A 19,176-nucleotide genomic window follows, 5' to 3' on the forward strand; every position below is an offset into this window, starting at 1 on the left:
ACATTAGAAAGTTGCAGAACTTTTCATTATACAATGGTTAAGTTTTATTTGCAGAAAACCCTTCTAATAAAACAGAGAAAAATTTGTAAGATAATTTTTAGGAAATACTTTTGTATCTATCATAGTTTCCCTATTGTTATATACTATGTATCTCTTGTTTTGAAATGTAATACATTATAGTGGTGTTAGTAGTATATAAACAAAGTAAAAAGTGATTTCGATAAGAGGCATAACTTCTATGTGCAAAAGCTATACAGTACCTGGGCAATCACCTATATACCATTGATATATACCATTGTATCTAATAATAGGTTGTATAAAATCTATATACATAATAAATTATATTTATTTGTATAGCGAGATGACCTTCTTATAAACCTGATTTCTAATGTGGCTGGGTAGACTATGGGCCCTTGAGCTATTGGGGCCCAATTGCGATGGCTGGAAGATGACAAACTATCTAATACATAACCATTTCATTATCCCCACCATTTTTTAGTTGCAGCAAGCCATATATTTCGTTGCCTCAGCGGCTACAAGAATGGTTAGCGGCTCTATAATACAAGAACGAGCTAGGTCTACTAGAGCGGATGCCACTGATAGTATGGACTCTCCCTGCTGGGGATCCCCCTCCACAACATACATATGACCTAATAGGGCATACGGGAAGGGGTTGCCTTAGTCGGACAACCCGTGGATTCACAGGCGGCAGCTTTTGTTGCAGAAATTTACTGCGGCTGAAAATAAATTCCATTGATCTGAATGAGGCTGTTTCAACCCTTGAGTAGACTTCGGTGGCCCATGGATTTTAACAAATTGGGCATGCTGGTATTTTTAGTTCTACAGAAATTAGAGAGCACTACTTGCCACAGACTTTCCTGGGTAATGTGGGCGGTATCTGCAGATAACATGTGAATGTTGTACTTTATTCCTCAATTAAAGATTTTTTTATAGGGTGTGTTTGTGTGCCGCAGATTCCTGAGGAAGGTTGAGGCAATAAAGAGAATAATATAAGCCAGTGTTTTCAGCATAGGGGAGATTTGGATTAATCCAGTCATGTCATATTAATATTACATGAATTGCTTTACATTTGCTTTTATCTTACGGAAGAGATAAATACTATCTGCATCACATTAGAATTACTTTGCTCTTGATCCTTCTACAGAACGGGTTTGCAGGCAGCCCTTGAGCTAGAAACCAGCTAGGAATTTAGAATATTTTGTGCGCTGTTGGACAAAACGCATCACGTGACCCGACTTCTGACACTTTGTTTAACTAAATATTAGCATTGTTGGATCAATGCCGCCTTTAGTCTTGACTAGAATGAACTAAATTTGCTCAGCAGTCTGGTTTGGCTTCATTCAATTCAGGTGCAGCTCAAGTAAATCACAAGGAATGATGGGTTCTATAACAGAAAAAGATTGATAATGCACGTTATTGACGCTAATGTTAACCTATAAGGGGCACATGAAATGGCAATGTGTTCAATTGCAGTAGAGCCCTGGCCTTAAAATTGAGCAGCGGTACACTTTATTGGCAATGACTGAAGGTGACCTGTTAGACGATGTCACTGAGAAGCTGCCCTCTCCTGTGGAAGCCTAGCCTTTTTCTACAATTCATGAGGAGAACGTACTGATCCATGGGCAAGACACGGAGTCTACTGCCTTATACTCCGATATATTAAAGTACAGCTTTAGCCTTGCAGCAACTTTAAAAAATACATTATGAAATTGCTCATATAGCGATCCTCAATATTATGAGAAATGCTCTCTATAGCTATTCCAAAAATAACATGCTGCTGTAGTGGCAGATATGCCATTGCATTGTGGTTTCCACTGTCAATGGAAGCCACGACGCAGATGTGAACAAAGCCCTAGGCTGACTGTAGTGTTCATCAATGGGATTACTGACGTAAAGTCTTGAAAAATGTCTGCCCTAATGACCACTTCTTAATGTAACGTACGCCCAGTTCTGAGTACCTTCAGAGACACCGAAAATTGGGAAAACCAATAAATTTATGCCTGCTGCAAGGTCTCAGTGGTTCGAGCATGGCACAGGGATTCTCTCTTTATTGTTGTTTGAATCCTTGTTCCATGCACTGCCCATTTAGGCCCCGCACTAGGCATAACACAGTGGGGCAGATTTACTAAGATTGGCGTTTTATACGCCATTCTTAGTCTGAAGCCCACAGGAGTGAGATGCAACAAAAGTGAAATCTAACCTATCTATGAGCTGGCATATAGTAAATTTGGCAGGCCGCAGTGGTCACACCCCTCGCGCCAAGCCCTGTCTATAATTTTGAAAAGTGGCGTAGAAGAGAAAGTCGCAAATTATTTGATAAATCACCCCCACCTTTTTATACATATATAAATACATATATATATATATATATATATATATATATATATATATATATATATATATACATATATACATATGCACATACACACACGCACGCACACACACTATGCAGTGGAATTGTATTAAAAAACAGTTTTCTTTAGAGGGGTGGTCCAGTATGCATAGTATATAATAAAGCTGAAAAGCTGTTGCAGGAAATCAAATAGTCCATATAATTCCTGATATTCAAGCCGTTATTTAAGTTTGCTGTTTGATTACTTTTCGTTAACAATTTTTTGTTTTTTACATTATTAATATAGAAACTGGAGTTTTGTACTAATTTCTAAATTTAACACTAACACTTTGACTTTAGGGTGAACTTAAGGCAGTCATTTTGTCATTGTGTTCAACCAATAACTAAGTAACAAATTTACCAGAGTTGCATAGTTAGTATGGTTGAAAAAAGGCATATATCCATCAAGTTCAACCAAGGGATAGGAACTTCTATGAACTAGAGCCCAAAACTGGACTGCATATTCTAGATGAGGCCTCACTAATGCTTTGTAAAGTGGCAATATTACACCCCTGTCCCGCGAGTCCATGCCTCTTTTAATACACGACAATATCCTGCTGGCCTTTGAAGCAGCTGATTGACATTGCATGCTGTTATTTAGTTTATGATCTACAAGTACACCCAGATCCTTCTCAACAAGTGACTTCCCCAGTGTAGTTTCCCTAGGACATATGATGCATGCAGGTTGTTCATACCCAGATGCATAAATTTACATTTATCTACATTAAATCTCATTTGCCATCTGGACGCCCAAACACTCAGTTTGTTTAAATCCGCTTGCAATTCACGAATATCTTCCATAGACTGAACAATACTACATAGCTTGGTGTCACCTGCACAAATAGAAATAGTGCTGTTAATCCCATCCTCTATATCATTAATAAATAAGTTGAATAATAGTGGTCCCAGCACTGAACCCCGGGGTACACCACTTATAACCAGGGACCATTCAGAGTAGGAATCATTGACCACAACTCTCTGGATACGGTCCTTGAGCCAATTCTCAATCCAATTACAAACTATACTTTCTAAACCTATAGTCCTTAATTTACCCATTAGGCGTCTATGAGGGACAGTGTCAAATGCCTTTGCAAAGCCCAAAAACACTATATCCATAGCGGCCCCTCTGTCTAGGCTTCTGCTCACCTCTTCATAAAAACAGATCAGGTTGGTTTGTCAACTTCTGTCCTTAGTAAAACCGTGCTGGCTGTCACTTATAATACTATTTATTGTCACATAATTCTGTATATAGTCCCTCAATAGCCCCTCAAACATTTTTCTCACGATTAATGTTAAACTTACTGATCTATAGTTACCCGGGGAAGACCTAGAGCCCTTTTTGAAAATAGGCACCATATTTGCCCTGCGCAGTCCCTTGGCACTATACCAGTCACTAGAGAATCTCTAAATATTATGAAGAGAGGGACAGAAATAACTGAACTAAGCTCTTTAAGAACTCTAGCATGTAACCCACCTGGTCCCGGGCCTTGTGTACGTTTATTTTATTTAATTTAGCTTGTACCATATCTACATTCAGCCAATTCAGTATATCAACTGATATATTAACAGCACTTGCACCGGCTACATCAGCTGCTCTTTCTTCTGTTGTATATACAGAGCTGAAGAACCCATTTAGTAACTCTGCCTTCTCTTGAACCCCTTTCATCAACTCCCCATTACCACTATCTAGGGGTCCTACATGTTCAGACCTTGGCTTTTTTGCATTTATATACTTGAAGAATTTTTGGGAATTTGTTTTACTATCCTTGGCCATCTGGCTTTCATTGTGTATTTTTGCTGATTTTATTAAGCTCTTTATAATTTACAAAGGCTACAGATGTACCCTCAGATTTGTATTTTACAAATGCCCTTTTCTTGTCATGTATTGCCCCTTTCACAGAAGGTGTAAGCCATGTGGGGTTTAATTTTAGTTGTTTATACTTGTCACCTATAGGAATAAATTTTGCACTATAATTACTCAAAGTAGATTTGAAAATCTCCCATTTATCATTTTTACCATTATTTGACATTAGTTCTTCCCAGTCTATATCCTGAATTGCAGCCCTCATCCTGGGGAAATTGGCCTTCTTAAAATTAAGTGTTTTCCCCCTCCCAGCCTGTGTTTGTTTTTTACAGTATAGGTAAAATATAACTATAGTGTGATCACAGTTATCGAGGTTTTCACTAACATTGACATTCCCAACAAGCTCTGCATTATTAGAAATGACCAGATCCAACAGAGCGTCACCTCTAGACGGGTCTTCCACAAACTGGCCCATAAAATTTTCCTGCAACAGGTTGAGGAAATGTCTCCCCTTCGCAGTTGAAGCCGAACCATGATGCCAATTAATATCTGGGTAATTAAAATCTCCCATTATCACTACAGTAACCCCCTGTGCTGCCTGCTCCATCTGTTTGAGGAGATGGAAGGTCATCTGTATAGTTATATTGGGGGGGTCTATAGATTCTACTAAAAGTAATATTTTCAGTGTTTACCTCCCTTTGTAATTCCACCCACAAGGTTTCAACCGCCTCACAATCTTCACCCACTATTGTCTCTTTCACACTCGCCTTCATATCCCTTCTCACATACAGACATACACCATCGCCTTCATATCACTTCTCACATACAGACATACACCACCGCCTTTCCTATTTGTCTTGTCTTTCCAAAACAGTGTAAAACCCTGTAGATTTACAGCCCAGTCATGTGAAGAGTCCAGCCATTTTTCAGCAACACCAACTATATCTATATGTTCCTCCAGTATCAAGGCCTCCAGCTTCCCCATTTTGCTTGCTAGACTTCTGGCATTTGTGAACATACACTTTAACTTGCATTTCAAATTGTCACATTCGGTATCAGAAATTAAATTATTTGACATTATTTGGGCACTTTTATTTTCATTGTTGTTTTGTAACGAAAGGATCTCCCTATCCTGTTGCCTAGTCCTCTCCCCACAGTCTATTTCTCTCCCCAAGCAACCACCAGTTGATGTAATGGGAGTTCAAAAGTGACAACCAATATGGCTGCACTTCCTGTTGGGTAATTGACACCTTGAGGATGGGGTTCACACTTTGCGTGTGTTAGATATACCTTCTAGGGCTGCACCAACTATAAATATAACCCTGTTCAAACCCCAACACTTATGGCTAAGGATTGTGGTAAGCAATATGCATGAAATAAATTTGGCTTGGGTGGGGAGTGTACACTGTGCTGTATAGTAAAGGGTAAGGTGTGGCTTCTAGGCTTGTCCTTTAAACCACTAAATATGTATCATCCAGTTTGACAGTCAGTGACCTGGCCTGTGTTCACACCCTACTGCACTGCCAGCCACAATAAACACGTAGCAGCGTCACATTTCCAGAGTTTGTTACCTTTCAGCATTCTTGTGTATACTATAGGCAAGAATTGTGCTGTGGGCTAAATTTTGCTGACAGCTTTTTTACTAGCAATTGTATGAATTAAATTACTCTTCACTTTGAAATTTGCAAACCAGGTTGAGTTCTAGTCTGCTAAGGTTTGCCACGATTCTTTAATTTACTCTATTGTGTTCTCCTATAAATCTAATGCCAATAAAAAGTCAATGAGTTCTAATTATTAGTAGAGGACAAGTAAATTAAAGATCATACGTAGAGAACTGACTTGGTGGTATGGTGTTCCTCCAAAAATATATCTACCATAAATTCCATTGTAATGAACCCCTTATATTCCTAAGGCACAAACACTTGTTTATAGTATTTAGGCTCAGTGTTCAGTAGAGCGTCTGATATAACATAAATTTCACTGATCCCACTTTAAGAAGAATCTCCAGATATTGCACTTGCATTACCTATGACCGAGGATAAAACTCTCCATATTATCATAGGAGACACAACTGACCCGTACACAACTATTGCCACCGGGTATCCATATCATACGAACAAATCAGCAATCGTTCATGAATTACTACATGTCACAGACTGTGTTATAAAATGTCATGAGAAACATACTCATGGAGGTATAATCTACCCATGTCGCCCTTCCTTTTCGTGATGGTTAACCTCATTTACACAACTATTGTATCAGTTTTCCTTACTGTCACACAAGTAAAAATGGGCAACGGTCCCCCAACATCTGCAGATGAATAGAAACAAAACGTCAGGCATTTTGGATTTTAACATTTCGAGATACTTTGTTCTCTTGGAGATAAGTGGTGTCAAGGGTTGATCAGTTGATGCATGTTTATGGGGGTGACAGCTATAGATATATGGAATTAAGCTAACCACTATGAACAAAGTGTAGCCTGTTTAAGCCACACATGTCTAAATCATAGCCTCTTGGTCACATTGGGCCATTGGATCCTGCAAAAAAAAAAATGGCAGACATAGGTCTATAGTTGCATGTGTCTGGGGCATTCGTTCAGGGGCACTCCTCAAACATGTACCCCTAATGTAGTGTTTGAACATAATGACGTCAAGATTGGATGAAAATAGTTTAGAGACATCCAAAATGGACCCATGAATTTTCGCTTTTTGGAGGACATATCCTTTAGGGTATGTTCACAGTAGAATACCATTGCAGCCAACAATTTAGCAAATGCAGTGGTCCTGAAAACGTACTAGTATAGAATCTCTATCACACATACAATTAGAACACGTAGCTGATAATAAATGTCCTGACACATCGGTTGCATGTGGCCAAATTTTACAAAATTTATTATTCTAGTGTTAAACCTATACAATATCAGTGATCAAGCGTAACAAACGTCTTCCGAGCGTACACGTTACCAAGGTGAAATGTGAATTCATACACATAACATATCCATATTTGTAGAAGTATGTGGCAGTACGGTCAGAATCTCCCTACTACGTACACACTTCCCCACCATTAAGCTAGATATGTGTCTTGTTAGCACATTGTTAAGTTCGTAAATGCAGAATCCATTTTTTAAAAAAAACAAAAAAACCGGAAAGGGTTTCTAGAACGACAACTGACCCCTAACAGCATGAAGGTTAAAGCTTATTCTCAAATTCACATTGGGGGTTCAATGGTTCCTATATATGAAACAATAAAACTCTCCAAATACAATCCATTTTCCAAATTGAATCGTTTCTTATATTCACTCCCCCAAATAACCCATGGCAAGTGATTGTTGATCCCTCGTTGATACTGGACACTCCACCAGTGATTTTCCCGGCAGTCTAGCGCGCGCAGTTCTTAGTCCTTTTCCTTCGATCGCAAGCACTTGCTCTTCCTGCAAAAGGCGAACGTGCGTAGTAAGGAGAGCAATGCTTTTCCTGTGCTAAGCCGCTCCCCAGGATTCTCTGAGCACCGCTCGGCTGTTCATATAGATAGATTTTGAAAAAACAGCAGATCACATTTGTGTGGTGCAAGATAAAAATTCTATGAGAAGGAGCTTTCAGTTTTACGGACATTTCTATTGGGGGGCAGTCATGGATCGGCGGTCATGTGGTATGTGCCGTAGGACCGCCCTGTTTTCGCTTTGAAGAAACCAGCAAGAATGGGAAAAGAGATGCTCATTGTAAGTTTATTTTAGCATGGAGAAATCTGTTTTCACGAATTTGGAGGGCACTGTGCTTTTGGCAAAAAAAGTGATGACAAAAATGAATGGGAGATAACCCCTTTAAGGTGAACATCCGATTTTAACAGTCTTCAACCATGACATGGAGAAATGTCAGAACATAGATAGCATTGAGGGGTCTGTTAGCTGGGATTTTCACTTATTGGTGGTGCCTTTTGGCTTTTTAGCTTAGAGATCTCTGAGCTAATGCTGTTAGCGCTATCATATGAATCAATGGAGCTGTAATGTGCATGAATAGCACCACCACCATCAGTATTGGATTGGAGATACGGAGATCTTCTAGCTAAAATCTGTCGGAGCAAAGTGTTCAGAAGAGTAGTGCTGGCCCACATAGTTCGAGCAATCTAGCTCATGGATTCCCATCAGGGCTATTTTGTAACATGAATAGATTGTCAAGACTGAACCTTGCAAACAGAGCAGTAGAAGAAAGGGAGCAGGGAGTATAACCTGGCATATTGATCTAGTTGTATGTATCAACCAGAGTCTGTAAAACATGTGGTGACAACTGCAATGGCTTCCATTAGTGGTTGTCATCTAGTGTAGAAGACCTAGATAACTCTGAAACATCTGAGCTAATGACAAAAGATATCACAGAAGAGGACAATTCAGGACCCTATATCTTCAGATAAGTTCTTTCATTTTTACAAGGAAATTATTTTTAAAGGTTTACCAAGCTCATTAACTAGCTCATTAGGCCATAGTATTGAAAGAACTATAGGTCATTACTTGTGATGGTGTTTTAAGACAAACCACAACAATTATTTTATGTGGCAATGAAAAAAATGCATTATCTTTTCCAAACCAGCAGCCTACAACCAGTTACTATGAGTCAGGGGCACATCGATGAGGAGTAATACAGCTGTGTGATACATAGATTTTGATGGTTCATTATTATATGTAACAAATTATTTATATAGCTATGTACTTCAGCTTGTGTTATAGTCACAACTAATAATTTTAAATAGGAATAAAAATTTGTAGTATATGTATTTAGTAAATGCTCTGGCTGGGAATTCTGCTCCAGAAGGAGCCACTGATGTCCCTGTCCATATATGGACAGTGACGTCAGGGGCACCTCCTGGAGCAGAGTCCAAAGCCACACCTCTGGCTGGGGATTCCGCCCCTAGAGGGAGTCCCAATGGTTATAGGGGGGTTAGCGCTATCTACAGGGGGGGGGGGCGGCATTATCTTTAAGGGTGTTGTGGCACTATCTACAGTGGACACTGTGGCGCTATCTACATGGGCACTGTGTGGCACTATCCATATGGGCACTATCTACATGGCCACTGGCACCAGGGGCAGCTAAGGTGACATTATACAGTATGGTGGCAGTTAAAGGGGCATTATACTGTATGGAGCAGCTGTGGAGGCATTATGGTGTATGGTGGCAGCTAATGGGGCATTATACTGTATGGGGCAGCTATGGGGCATTATACTGTATGGGGGAATCTACAGGGGCATTATACTGTATGGGCAGCTGTGGGGGCATTATACCTTATGGGGGCAGCTATGGGACATTATACTGTATAAGAGCAGCTATGGGGGCATTATACTGTATGGGGGCGTTATGCTGTATGGGGGAATTTGTTTGGGCATTATATTGTATGGGGGCATCTGTGTGGGCATTAACTGCATGGGTATCATACTGCATGGGGGAATCTGTGTGGGCATTATACTGTATGGTGGCAGCTATGGGATCATTATACTGCGTGGGGGCAGCTATTTGGCATTATACTGTGTGGGAGGCACTATGGGAGCATGATATTGTGTCGGCTGAACTGGGTGCGTACGGGCGGGGATTGAACAGGATTGGAGGCGTGGCTTAAAAGAAAAAAAAAATCTGCAGCGCGCTACGCGAGCCTCATCTTTCGTCCCTCTTTGCAATACTTGAATGTTGGAAGGTATGCTGCTCCCTACCCTATAGATATGCCATACATGTGTAAGATGGGAATACCCCTTTAAATCAATGTTGGTTTCATTTAAAACCTCCACCAAAATTGCACTCTACTTTATATGTTTAATATTTAACGCTGCTCTCTCTCTTACCTCTAGAGCGACTTCCAATGAACTGGCTTTGTTGATCTCTCGCATGCAGAAAAATGCTGACCAAGTGGAAAGGAATATCTTGGAGACTCACCAGAAACTGAAGCAGGTAGGGACATGACTACTGAAAAGCATCAATCACAGTCTTCCTCTTGGATTAAAATTCTGCTTATTGGAAAGATCAACTAACCAAAAATATTTAAAGAAACTAAAAATTTTTGTAAAACATCATTAGTACATTATATAACATAACAAACTCCATGCTACAAAAAAAAGGTAACATCCATGGATTAAAAACAACGAGACCCAGGAAACTAGACGTCAAATACTGTATGTCACAAAATACTTATCCAATTATGTTATGATACTGATGACTTGTGATTCATATCTTTGTAAGCCATTTATCAGATCAGGAAGAATATAGGGCCACTGGCCTTCCACATAATCCACATTTCAACAAAGCTTCCTCCCAAGCCATGGGCCACTGTTTCTCACCATGCTCTGACCTACCCCAATCTCCCTACTAATGGTCCTACCTTATTATACCTACCCTAAGTACCCATTTACCTGCTCGGTGAGCCCCCAATACTCTTGTTGCCTTATACGAGGTGCTTCTATGTTGTTGACATCCTCATGTTGATGGCTTGTACCTTTGGTTCTGTCCTACCATCACATATATTACTATGCTTGGTACTCCTGTTTCTTAAAGAGCTTTTCTGACATTTCCGTTTTAGTAAATATTTGCATTGCCCATAAAACAGCAATTTTAGAGCATCTTTTCTTAGAACTGTGCATTGAGCCATTCCTCTGTTATTCCACCTGGAAATGTAGGAATAAACTAACAACTGGGTGGTATAATTCTCCTTGTCAATGGGGTGTGTCTGAACATGGCTGACACCGTCAGCACTGATGGACACCTCTCTGACAGGTAACAAGGGGAGCTGTAATGTCCAGTTGTCAATTTATTTGTACATTTCTAGGAAAAATAACAGATAAACAATATATGACAGACTTCTAAGAAAAAATGCTCCAGAATTGTAATTTTATGGGGAATACAAGTATTTACTAAAACAGACATGTCAGGTTAGCCGACGGGCCCCTCTAAGTCTCTTGCTCTGTGTTTTGGCCCATAATACGGTCCCAAGTGAGTCTTCTTCTAAGGAAATGAATGAAGTCTGATATACAGCATGCAATGGATTATGCTGTGATTATTTTTTTCCCATGTTTTGATGCAGTGGTATGCATGGCCTTATTGAACAGCAGTAAAATACTAATCCGTCAATGATTAAAAAAGAGGGTGTACTTTTTTCCAAAAATAGTGCCTCACTTAAATGAAGCTGATCTGCTATACCAGAAACAACCCATGGACAAGTGCGGTGCTGCTTCTGGGGGGGGGGGGGGGAGCTAATATTTTTTTTTCTAATCCTGGACAACCCCTCTAATTGACATATGATTCTTACTCTATAAAATTATTGCTCTGTATATTTTACCCCCTGCACATTCAAATTCATTTTCTCGCTGATCCTCGTTAGGGTCATTTACACTGGTGACTTCTTCTAAATCCACAATATTTATTCTCTTCTTTCTTGGTAGGATGCCAGTAATTTTACTGTGAAGAAGTCATTTGATCATCAGCAAGAGAATGCAAAGAACCTAAAGGACTCTGAGCTCCTGCTTAAAGATCTTTTCCTTGATGTGGACAAAGCAAAGAAATATGCACACCCACAAGCCCAGGAGATAGACAAGGAGTAAGTAAGGCTTCGTTCACATCTGTGCTAGGGTCCCGTTCCGACAGAGCTTTCCTTCGGAACGGGACCCTGACTGACACAAACGGATACCATAGGTTTCGGTTTCCATCACCATTGATTTCAATGGTAACGGATCCGGTGCCAATGGTTTCCGTTTGTCTTAGTTGTGCAAGATTCCGTTTTGACGGAATCAATAGACGGAATGACGGAATCAAAACGACGGAACCCCTGCACAACTGAGACAAACAGAAACCTTTGGTTTCCGTTTGTGTCACTCAGGGTCTTGTTCCGACGGAAAGCTCCGAAGGAACGTCGGAAAGGGACCCTAGTGCAGATGTGGACGAAGCCTAAAACAAAGGCAATGTTCTCTTTACTGAGGTTCGGATAATGAGATTTAAGTGATGAAGAATGCAGGGAAAATAGATGGAGAATATTCTGGACAATGTAGGAATGGATGGAAAATGTCTATTATTTAGAACAGAACTTTATCTATGAAGCTTGTGCTGTTTACAGATATCTGAGTTGTCTTCTCTTCTTCTCCAGCATCCACCAGCTCCATGAGCGACTTACAGCTGAGTGTGCCGAATACAGAGAGTTGTATGAGAAATTGAATATCCTACCTGCTGAGCCAAAAGTCAACTGGCCACAGATCCTAGATAACAAAAAGGTACATTTGGAAATTCTGGATTTGATCTTGTATGCAAGAATTTCTGGGCTCCATGCAGCCAAAGAATCTGGCCCCACCTCCCCATTACCAGAGGAGGGGTGGAGGCAGGTTGTGAACAGGGGAGACACAAGGTGGCATAAGCTCTGTCAGGGAGTAGGGGGGACACGAGGTAGCAAGGGCTCTGTGGGAGGGGGGGGGGCACAAGTGCTAGGCAGGTGCTCTGTAGGGAGAGAAAAAATTAAAAAGGTATTCTCATCTGACATTTATGGCATATATCCAATGGGATATGACATAAATGTTTGATAGATCTGGGTCCTACCTCTGTGACCCACACCAACCTCTAGAATAGAGACCCCTGACCCCCATCCTACCTTTTGTCGTTAGGCTCCAGCCACTGACTGACAAGGTTTTCCGGAAACAGCCCAGTCCGTTTTGCTACACTGTTTCTGTAATTCCAGTAAAAGTGAATGGAAGCTACAGAGACACCCGGGAGCTACGGAAACACTTCTATGTGAGTTCCAGAAATGGCGTAGCAAAATGCGCTTTGGTGTTTCCGCCAAACCTGGCTACCTCATCAGACAGTGGCCGGTGCCCAGCGACAAAAGATAGGACGAGGGTCAGGGTGCCCAGTTCTAGAGGTAGATGCGGGTCCCAACTATGGGATCCACACTTATCGGATAAGGCTGGGTAATTATGACCTAAATCAAAATCACGATTAATTGATCATGTAACCTCGATTACGATTAATAAACAATTTTAGGCCACACTCCTTTTCATACCATGCCCCCTAATTGCATGCCATGCCATTGAATTAATATAGACGCCCTGAGTCTGCTGTATACAATATAATATACCCCCGACACTGCCCTCATACAGTATAATACCTCCATAGCTGCCCCCACACAGTATAATGCCCCCACCAACTGTAATGCCCTATACAGCCCCAATAGTGCCTAATAAAAATAATAAAATACTTACACACCTAAACTCGTTCCAATGACAAGAGAAGGAGAACCCTCTGCTCCGGTTTATGTGGCTTAGCGCATATTTTCAGATTCCACTGGACTACTGCCATATACCAGTGCATTTACTTCATGGTTATCCTCAATGCCCACGTGCCACGGCGAGCAAAGAGTGCCCGCCCCAATGGTATATGCAGGAATGATGGGAATTATATTCAGGGATGATGAGGGTAATGTACAGGGATCCCCATCATCCCGGTTTATACCAGCCTGCCATCATCCCTTTATATTACCCCATCAACTCTGTATATAACCCCCATAATCCGTGTATATACCATTGGGGCTTGCACTATCTGCTCGCCGTGGTGCACGGGCATCAAGGATACAGGAAGTTTATAGGGCAGCTATTGAGTTGGAAATAAAGAGTAAATGGGGCAGGCATTGAGGATGCTGTGGACTAATAAGATGCATGAAATTCCGGTACATGGTAGAAGTGCAGCAGACAATAGAAAAAGTGCAGCAGAAAATATGCGTGTTGAGACACGCACAGACAGGCACGAGGCAGTGACTTAATCGCGCCTGTCTGCGCTGAGCCATGAGCGGCCAATGTTACACAATAAATAGTAGAGCAGGGAACTGACGGCTCCCTGCTCTAACATAGGTTTCAACGGTATCTGCGTCTTGAGGATGCAGATACAGTTGAAAGCAGAAAAGTAGAAAAAAAACAAAAAATAAATAAATGCGCAACGTTACCTCGGTTATCTGCGCTGAATTTTGGTTTCAGTTGGTTTGCGATTAATTGCCCAGCTCTAGCATTTATGGCGCATCCTGTGGATATGCCATAAAATGTCCAAGATTGGAATACCCCTTTAAGAAAAATAAATAAACCATGACACTGAAGGTTCACTGATGCAAAACAGCTGTGCCTCCCCACTAATGTAGATGTGGAGGGGCCACTGTTGCTCCAGTTCTGCGGGGTCCAAATAGTTTTATTTAGGTGAAAAGTACGGGCCCTGCAAAGTTATGGGCGGCAGGCTCTATTGCTTTTACAGTTTGGGGCTATATATTAAAAGCAAGTTTAAGCTACCTTGATGGAGGCCCAGCTTGTATGTCCTTAGTGCCAGATGAGGACTTGTGTCACCACATAGGTGCATTATGGAGAAGGGTGTGTAAAATATACATAAAACGTTTTATTGCGTTTGAGCGGCTTTTTACCTACCCAAATAATAACTTAGACTATAATGGAAAACCACACTTGGCGTAAACACCCAATAAATGACTTTGAAGTAAATCTCATTCAATTATACAAAACCATTTTCTATCACTGCATATTTCATGAACTTTTTTTGCTCTTTCCAGAAAGAAATAGATAAAGCTCCATATGGTCCTAGTCTGGCAGATGTGGAACGTCAAGTTGCAGAACACAACATTCTTCAGAGAGAGATTGACGAGTATGGGACAGAAATACGGAACCTCCCTCAGGTAGTTATTTCTAAGTTCTGCATATTACAGAATATAACTCCAGCTTGAAGTTCATAACAAGCCTTATTTACTGTGAGAACTGTGAATCTATGGAATAGTCACCGCAGGAGCCGTCACAGCAGGGACAGTAGATGGCTATAAAAAAGGCTTAGATCATTTCCTAGAACAAAAAAATATAAGCTCCTATGTGCAGAAATTTTTCCCTTCCCTTTCCCATTCCTTGGTTGAACTTTTTTCAACCATACTATGTAACAACCAAATTTCTTTACGACGTAGATGCAGGTTTAGACATTAGACCTAGAGTGGCAATAGTGCTGGAGTGTCCTCCGTCCCAAACCCCTTCAACATAACGCCATTATTCTTCTGCTAGGAGCCTATTTTTGGCTTTGTAGGACCAGGTGGAAACCATCAGCAAGTCCTGAGGGGCTAGCTTCCCGTTCCTACCATGAGAAAGACTGTAAGAGGATGAATGGGAGCAATTGACTTTCTCTCCATACCGAGTACATGCCCAGAACACTGTGCAGCATGGCAAAAGCTAGGACCTGTACAGTTGGGTGACATTGTACTACAGCACTGATGACGCAGGGAATGGCTTTATCAGAGATCTGCAATAGAAGAGCAAAACATGAAAACCTGAGCCTCACAATAGAACAGCTCTCATAATATGTGTATGAAAGAAGGCAGGCAGGCATGAGCTCGTCGCCCGCATACAAAGAGACTCAAACACAAACCCATCATGCACAGTGTATGTGATTTTTTTTTTGATTTTTTTTACTGTGAACTGATGTGCACTTTATGTTCATTAATCTTTCAGGATAACACAGTTATTAAGAACCAGTATCGAAGCCTGCAGGTAAGGTATAGCTCTACCAACACCAAAGGGTGACGCTGACAAGGGACCCGATAAGCAAATAATGCAATGAATCTAACATAATTTAAACTTACAACTGCAAAACGGTCTGCTGCCTGAAGGCTTTCGGTTTTCATGCAAATACAGATCTATACAGAAGGAGAACTGTCAGTCTATTGCAGTATTTACTGATTTCATATAAATAAAGCATGATCAGGGTATAAATGAAAAGTTCTGCAACTTTCTAATATACTTCATATTTCATTTCCTCACCCTTTTCAAGGTATTTGTTTGCAGTCAGTGAGTGAAAAAATAAATTCTTTACATTTCGAGGCAATGCTCTGTGAGCTAAAGACATCCGTATCGATCTTCCTGATAGTTTTCTACAATGTATCAGTCTGGAGTCAAGGCTGTTTAGCCCACAGAGCATTGCCTAGACTGGATACATTTGCACTGTCATGAGATACCTATAAGCAGTGGTGTCGATTGGAGCAGAGCTGCTGACTGATAGGGCTCTCCTTTTCACAGGGCACCCGCACATCCTTTTTACAGGGGCTGCAGACGTAGCAAGCAGCACCCCCAAACCGTATAGTTGGTGCTTTGGGAATTCTGTCGTAAATGCTCACAGGCATACAGTAGATTCCTGTATTTAAAGTCCCCCTGTCTAAAGGCAGCGGGACTTTGTTATCTAGAATGACCTTTAGCATTGTTGCCGATTACAGGAAGATTCAGCATGGCGTGGCAGGCACTTGGGTAGCTTGTACAACCACCTGCATGGAAGCACAAAGGAGCTGCTTTATCTGAGCGATGAACAGAACAAAATCATTAAACGGGACTGGAGCGAACAAATCCCTGATCTGCCTGGCACCCGCAGGCAATATGAGGTGAGGATCTCTATCTCATTCTTTGTTTACGTTCATTAAAATTACCATACTGTTACACATACCTCACAACCGTCCCAGATTCAGCGTGACAGTCCTGGATTCCAGGCGTTGTCCCACTGTCCTGGGCGGCCGGTGGTATGTCCTGGAGTCAACTATATCTGCGTCCTCAGGACTGTCCCTATATGGACAGTGAGGTCAGGTGCTCCTCCTGGAGCGGAATCCCCGGCCATAGCGTGGCCAACGCTCTGACCAGGGATTCCGCTCCTAGAGGTAGCCTCTGATGTCACTGTCTATTATACTAAATGGGGGCAGCTAAAGATGGATTAGACTGTATGGGGGCAGCATTATACCGAATGGGGGAAACTATGGGGGCATTATAATATATGGGGCAGCAATGGGACATTATACTGTATGGTGGCAGTAAGGAGACATTAGACTGCATGGAGGCAGCTAAGGGGACATTATACTGTATAGGGGCATTATAATGTATGGGGGTAGCAATGGGGCCATTATACTATATGGGGGCAACTATTGAGGCATTATACTGAATGGGCAGCTATGGGGGCATTATACTGTATGGAGGCAGCTATTGTGCATTATACTGTATGGGGGCAGCTAAGGCGGATTTATACTGTATGGGGGCAGCTACGGGGGCCTTATAATGTATGAGGGCAGCGATGAGGCATTATACTGTATGATGGCAGCTAAGAAGGCATTATACTATATGGGGGCAGCTATAGGGGAATTATGCTGTATGGGGCAGCTATGGGGCATTATTCTGTATGGGGGAATTTCTGTGGGCATTATACTGTATGAGCATTATACTATATGGGGGCATCTTTGTTGGTTTTATACTGTATGGGTGCATCTATGGGGGCATGATACTGTATGGGGCAACTGTGTTGGCTTTATACTCTAGGTGTGCATCTATGGGGCATTATACTGTATGGGGCAGCTATATGGGTGTTATAATGTGTGGGGACAGCTATTTGGCATACTGTATCGGAGGCACTATGGGGCAATATACTATGTGGGGGCAGCCATGCGCGCCACATCGGTTGTCCCTCTTTGTGATATTCGGGAGGTATGCTATTACATGTAGTATGCCTTCTCATATAATTATGACTGGTAAGGAAATGTTGGACACTGGAAATGCACCAACACACAAGGTTGTCTGACAACCCCATTTATGCTACGCCAAGCAAAGATATATAAAAAAAATCTTTAGGACATAATCAGGAGCAATCAATTAAACAGAGGGCGCACACGTTCAATGGGACTCTACATCATAAAGATACACCTACCCCCAAGCAGAACTGTACAATAAAGGTTAAAAAACAAACACGCAACTATAAAACAAGAATGTGGAAACATATGATGGATACAAATGCGGATTAAAAATATAACTGATTGTAACCAATACAGGAAATAAGAAAAAGGGAACAATGAAACAATCTCATCAGCTCATATGGATGTACTATTATTACGGTGGATGTGTCATCCATAACCACATGACAGTAGATATATTTCTGAAATTTGGCACCATATAACTGCCATTTGGCACCAGGCTTAGAACTATACTGCTGGCACTTAACTCCTGGGTAACTAACATATGAAAGGCACCCTGCACTGCAGTCAGTACAGTAGGGTTGGACTATATGACTGCCACTTGGAATTTGTAGAAACATTTCTGCTTTGTTGGTTCCGTTCAGATTACTAATAATTGGTTGTAAGCAGTAAATAAATGTATATGTTATTTCCGTATTATATGTAAATATTTAATGTGACCCTCATATTTCAATATGGGGGTCCTACAGTAAGATGATTTGGGGAGCTCCGGATGTTTTTTCAATAGGACAATAACTGAAGTGTCATTTTCATCATTGCAGCGTTTTAAGTCAGAGGAATTGCTACCCCAGGAGGAGACGGTGAACAACCTGCTGGATGATGGAGACAGAATGATAGAGCTCAAACACCCCGCTGCCAGCTGCATCCAGGTGACTACCTCAAAAATGTTATTGCTGAGAACAATGTTAGCTATACAAGTCCTAAAAAAAAAGCTTTTGGGCTTTTGCATTTTTTTTCTTTTTTTTATAAAATTGCCATGTATATTTTGAGACGCTGAACCCGTTACCTGACGTGTGCACCCAGCTTTAGGATATGTTCACACAGGGTGGATATGATTTGTAAAAGTACACAGCGTATCCGCCCTGGATGCTGCAGAGAATTCCGACCAAAAAACCTCACCAAATTGTGGTGCAGTTTTATGGCTGGAATGTCCGCTGTGGAAAATAGCAGGGGAAAAAAAAAAGTTCATACTTACCCATAGCCATAGCGACGTGTCCGTCTGACATCCTGCAGCCCGGCCTTCTGGAATGACATTTCATCCCATGTGACCACTACAGCCTGTGATTGGCTGCAGCAGTCACACAGGATGAAACGTCATACCTGGAGGCCGGGCTGGACGCAGAAGCAGAGTTCTGGGTAAGTATAATTTTTCTTCCCCCTAAGTTGTGATTTTTGCTACGGAATCGCAGCTTTTCTG

General features: G+C 41.4%; 1 protein-coding gene across 1 annotated transcript in view; it reads left to right on the forward strand.

The window, feature by feature from the left end:
- Positions 1 to 10,048: 10,048 nt before the first annotated feature.
- Positions 10,049 to 19,176, forward strand: part of EVPL (envoplakin) — a 33,389-nt gene continuing 24,261 nt past the window's right edge. The window contains exons 1-7 of the mRNA XM_075846467.1: positions 10,049 to 10,147; positions 11,632 to 11,786; positions 12,330 to 12,453; positions 14,775 to 14,897; positions 15,712 to 15,750; positions 16,470 to 16,631; positions 18,521 to 18,628. Of these exons, the coding sequence (XP_075702582.1) occupies positions 10,085 to 10,147; positions 11,632 to 11,786; positions 12,330 to 12,453; positions 14,775 to 14,897; positions 15,712 to 15,750; positions 16,470 to 16,631; positions 18,521 to 18,628 (774 nt within the window). The 5' untranslated portion in view covers positions 10,049 to 10,084. The remainder of the gene's footprint in view (positions 10,148 to 11,631; positions 11,787 to 12,329; positions 12,454 to 14,774; positions 14,898 to 15,711; positions 15,751 to 16,469; positions 16,632 to 18,520; positions 18,629 to 19,176) is intronic.

Source organism: Rhinoderma darwinii, chromosome 13 (genome assembly GCF_050947455.1).
Source record: "Rhinoderma darwinii isolate aRhiDar2 chromosome 13, aRhiDar2.hap1, whole genome shotgun sequence".
NCBI classification, from domain to species: Eukaryota; Metazoa; Chordata; class Amphibia; order Anura; family Rhinodermatidae; genus Rhinoderma; species Rhinoderma darwinii.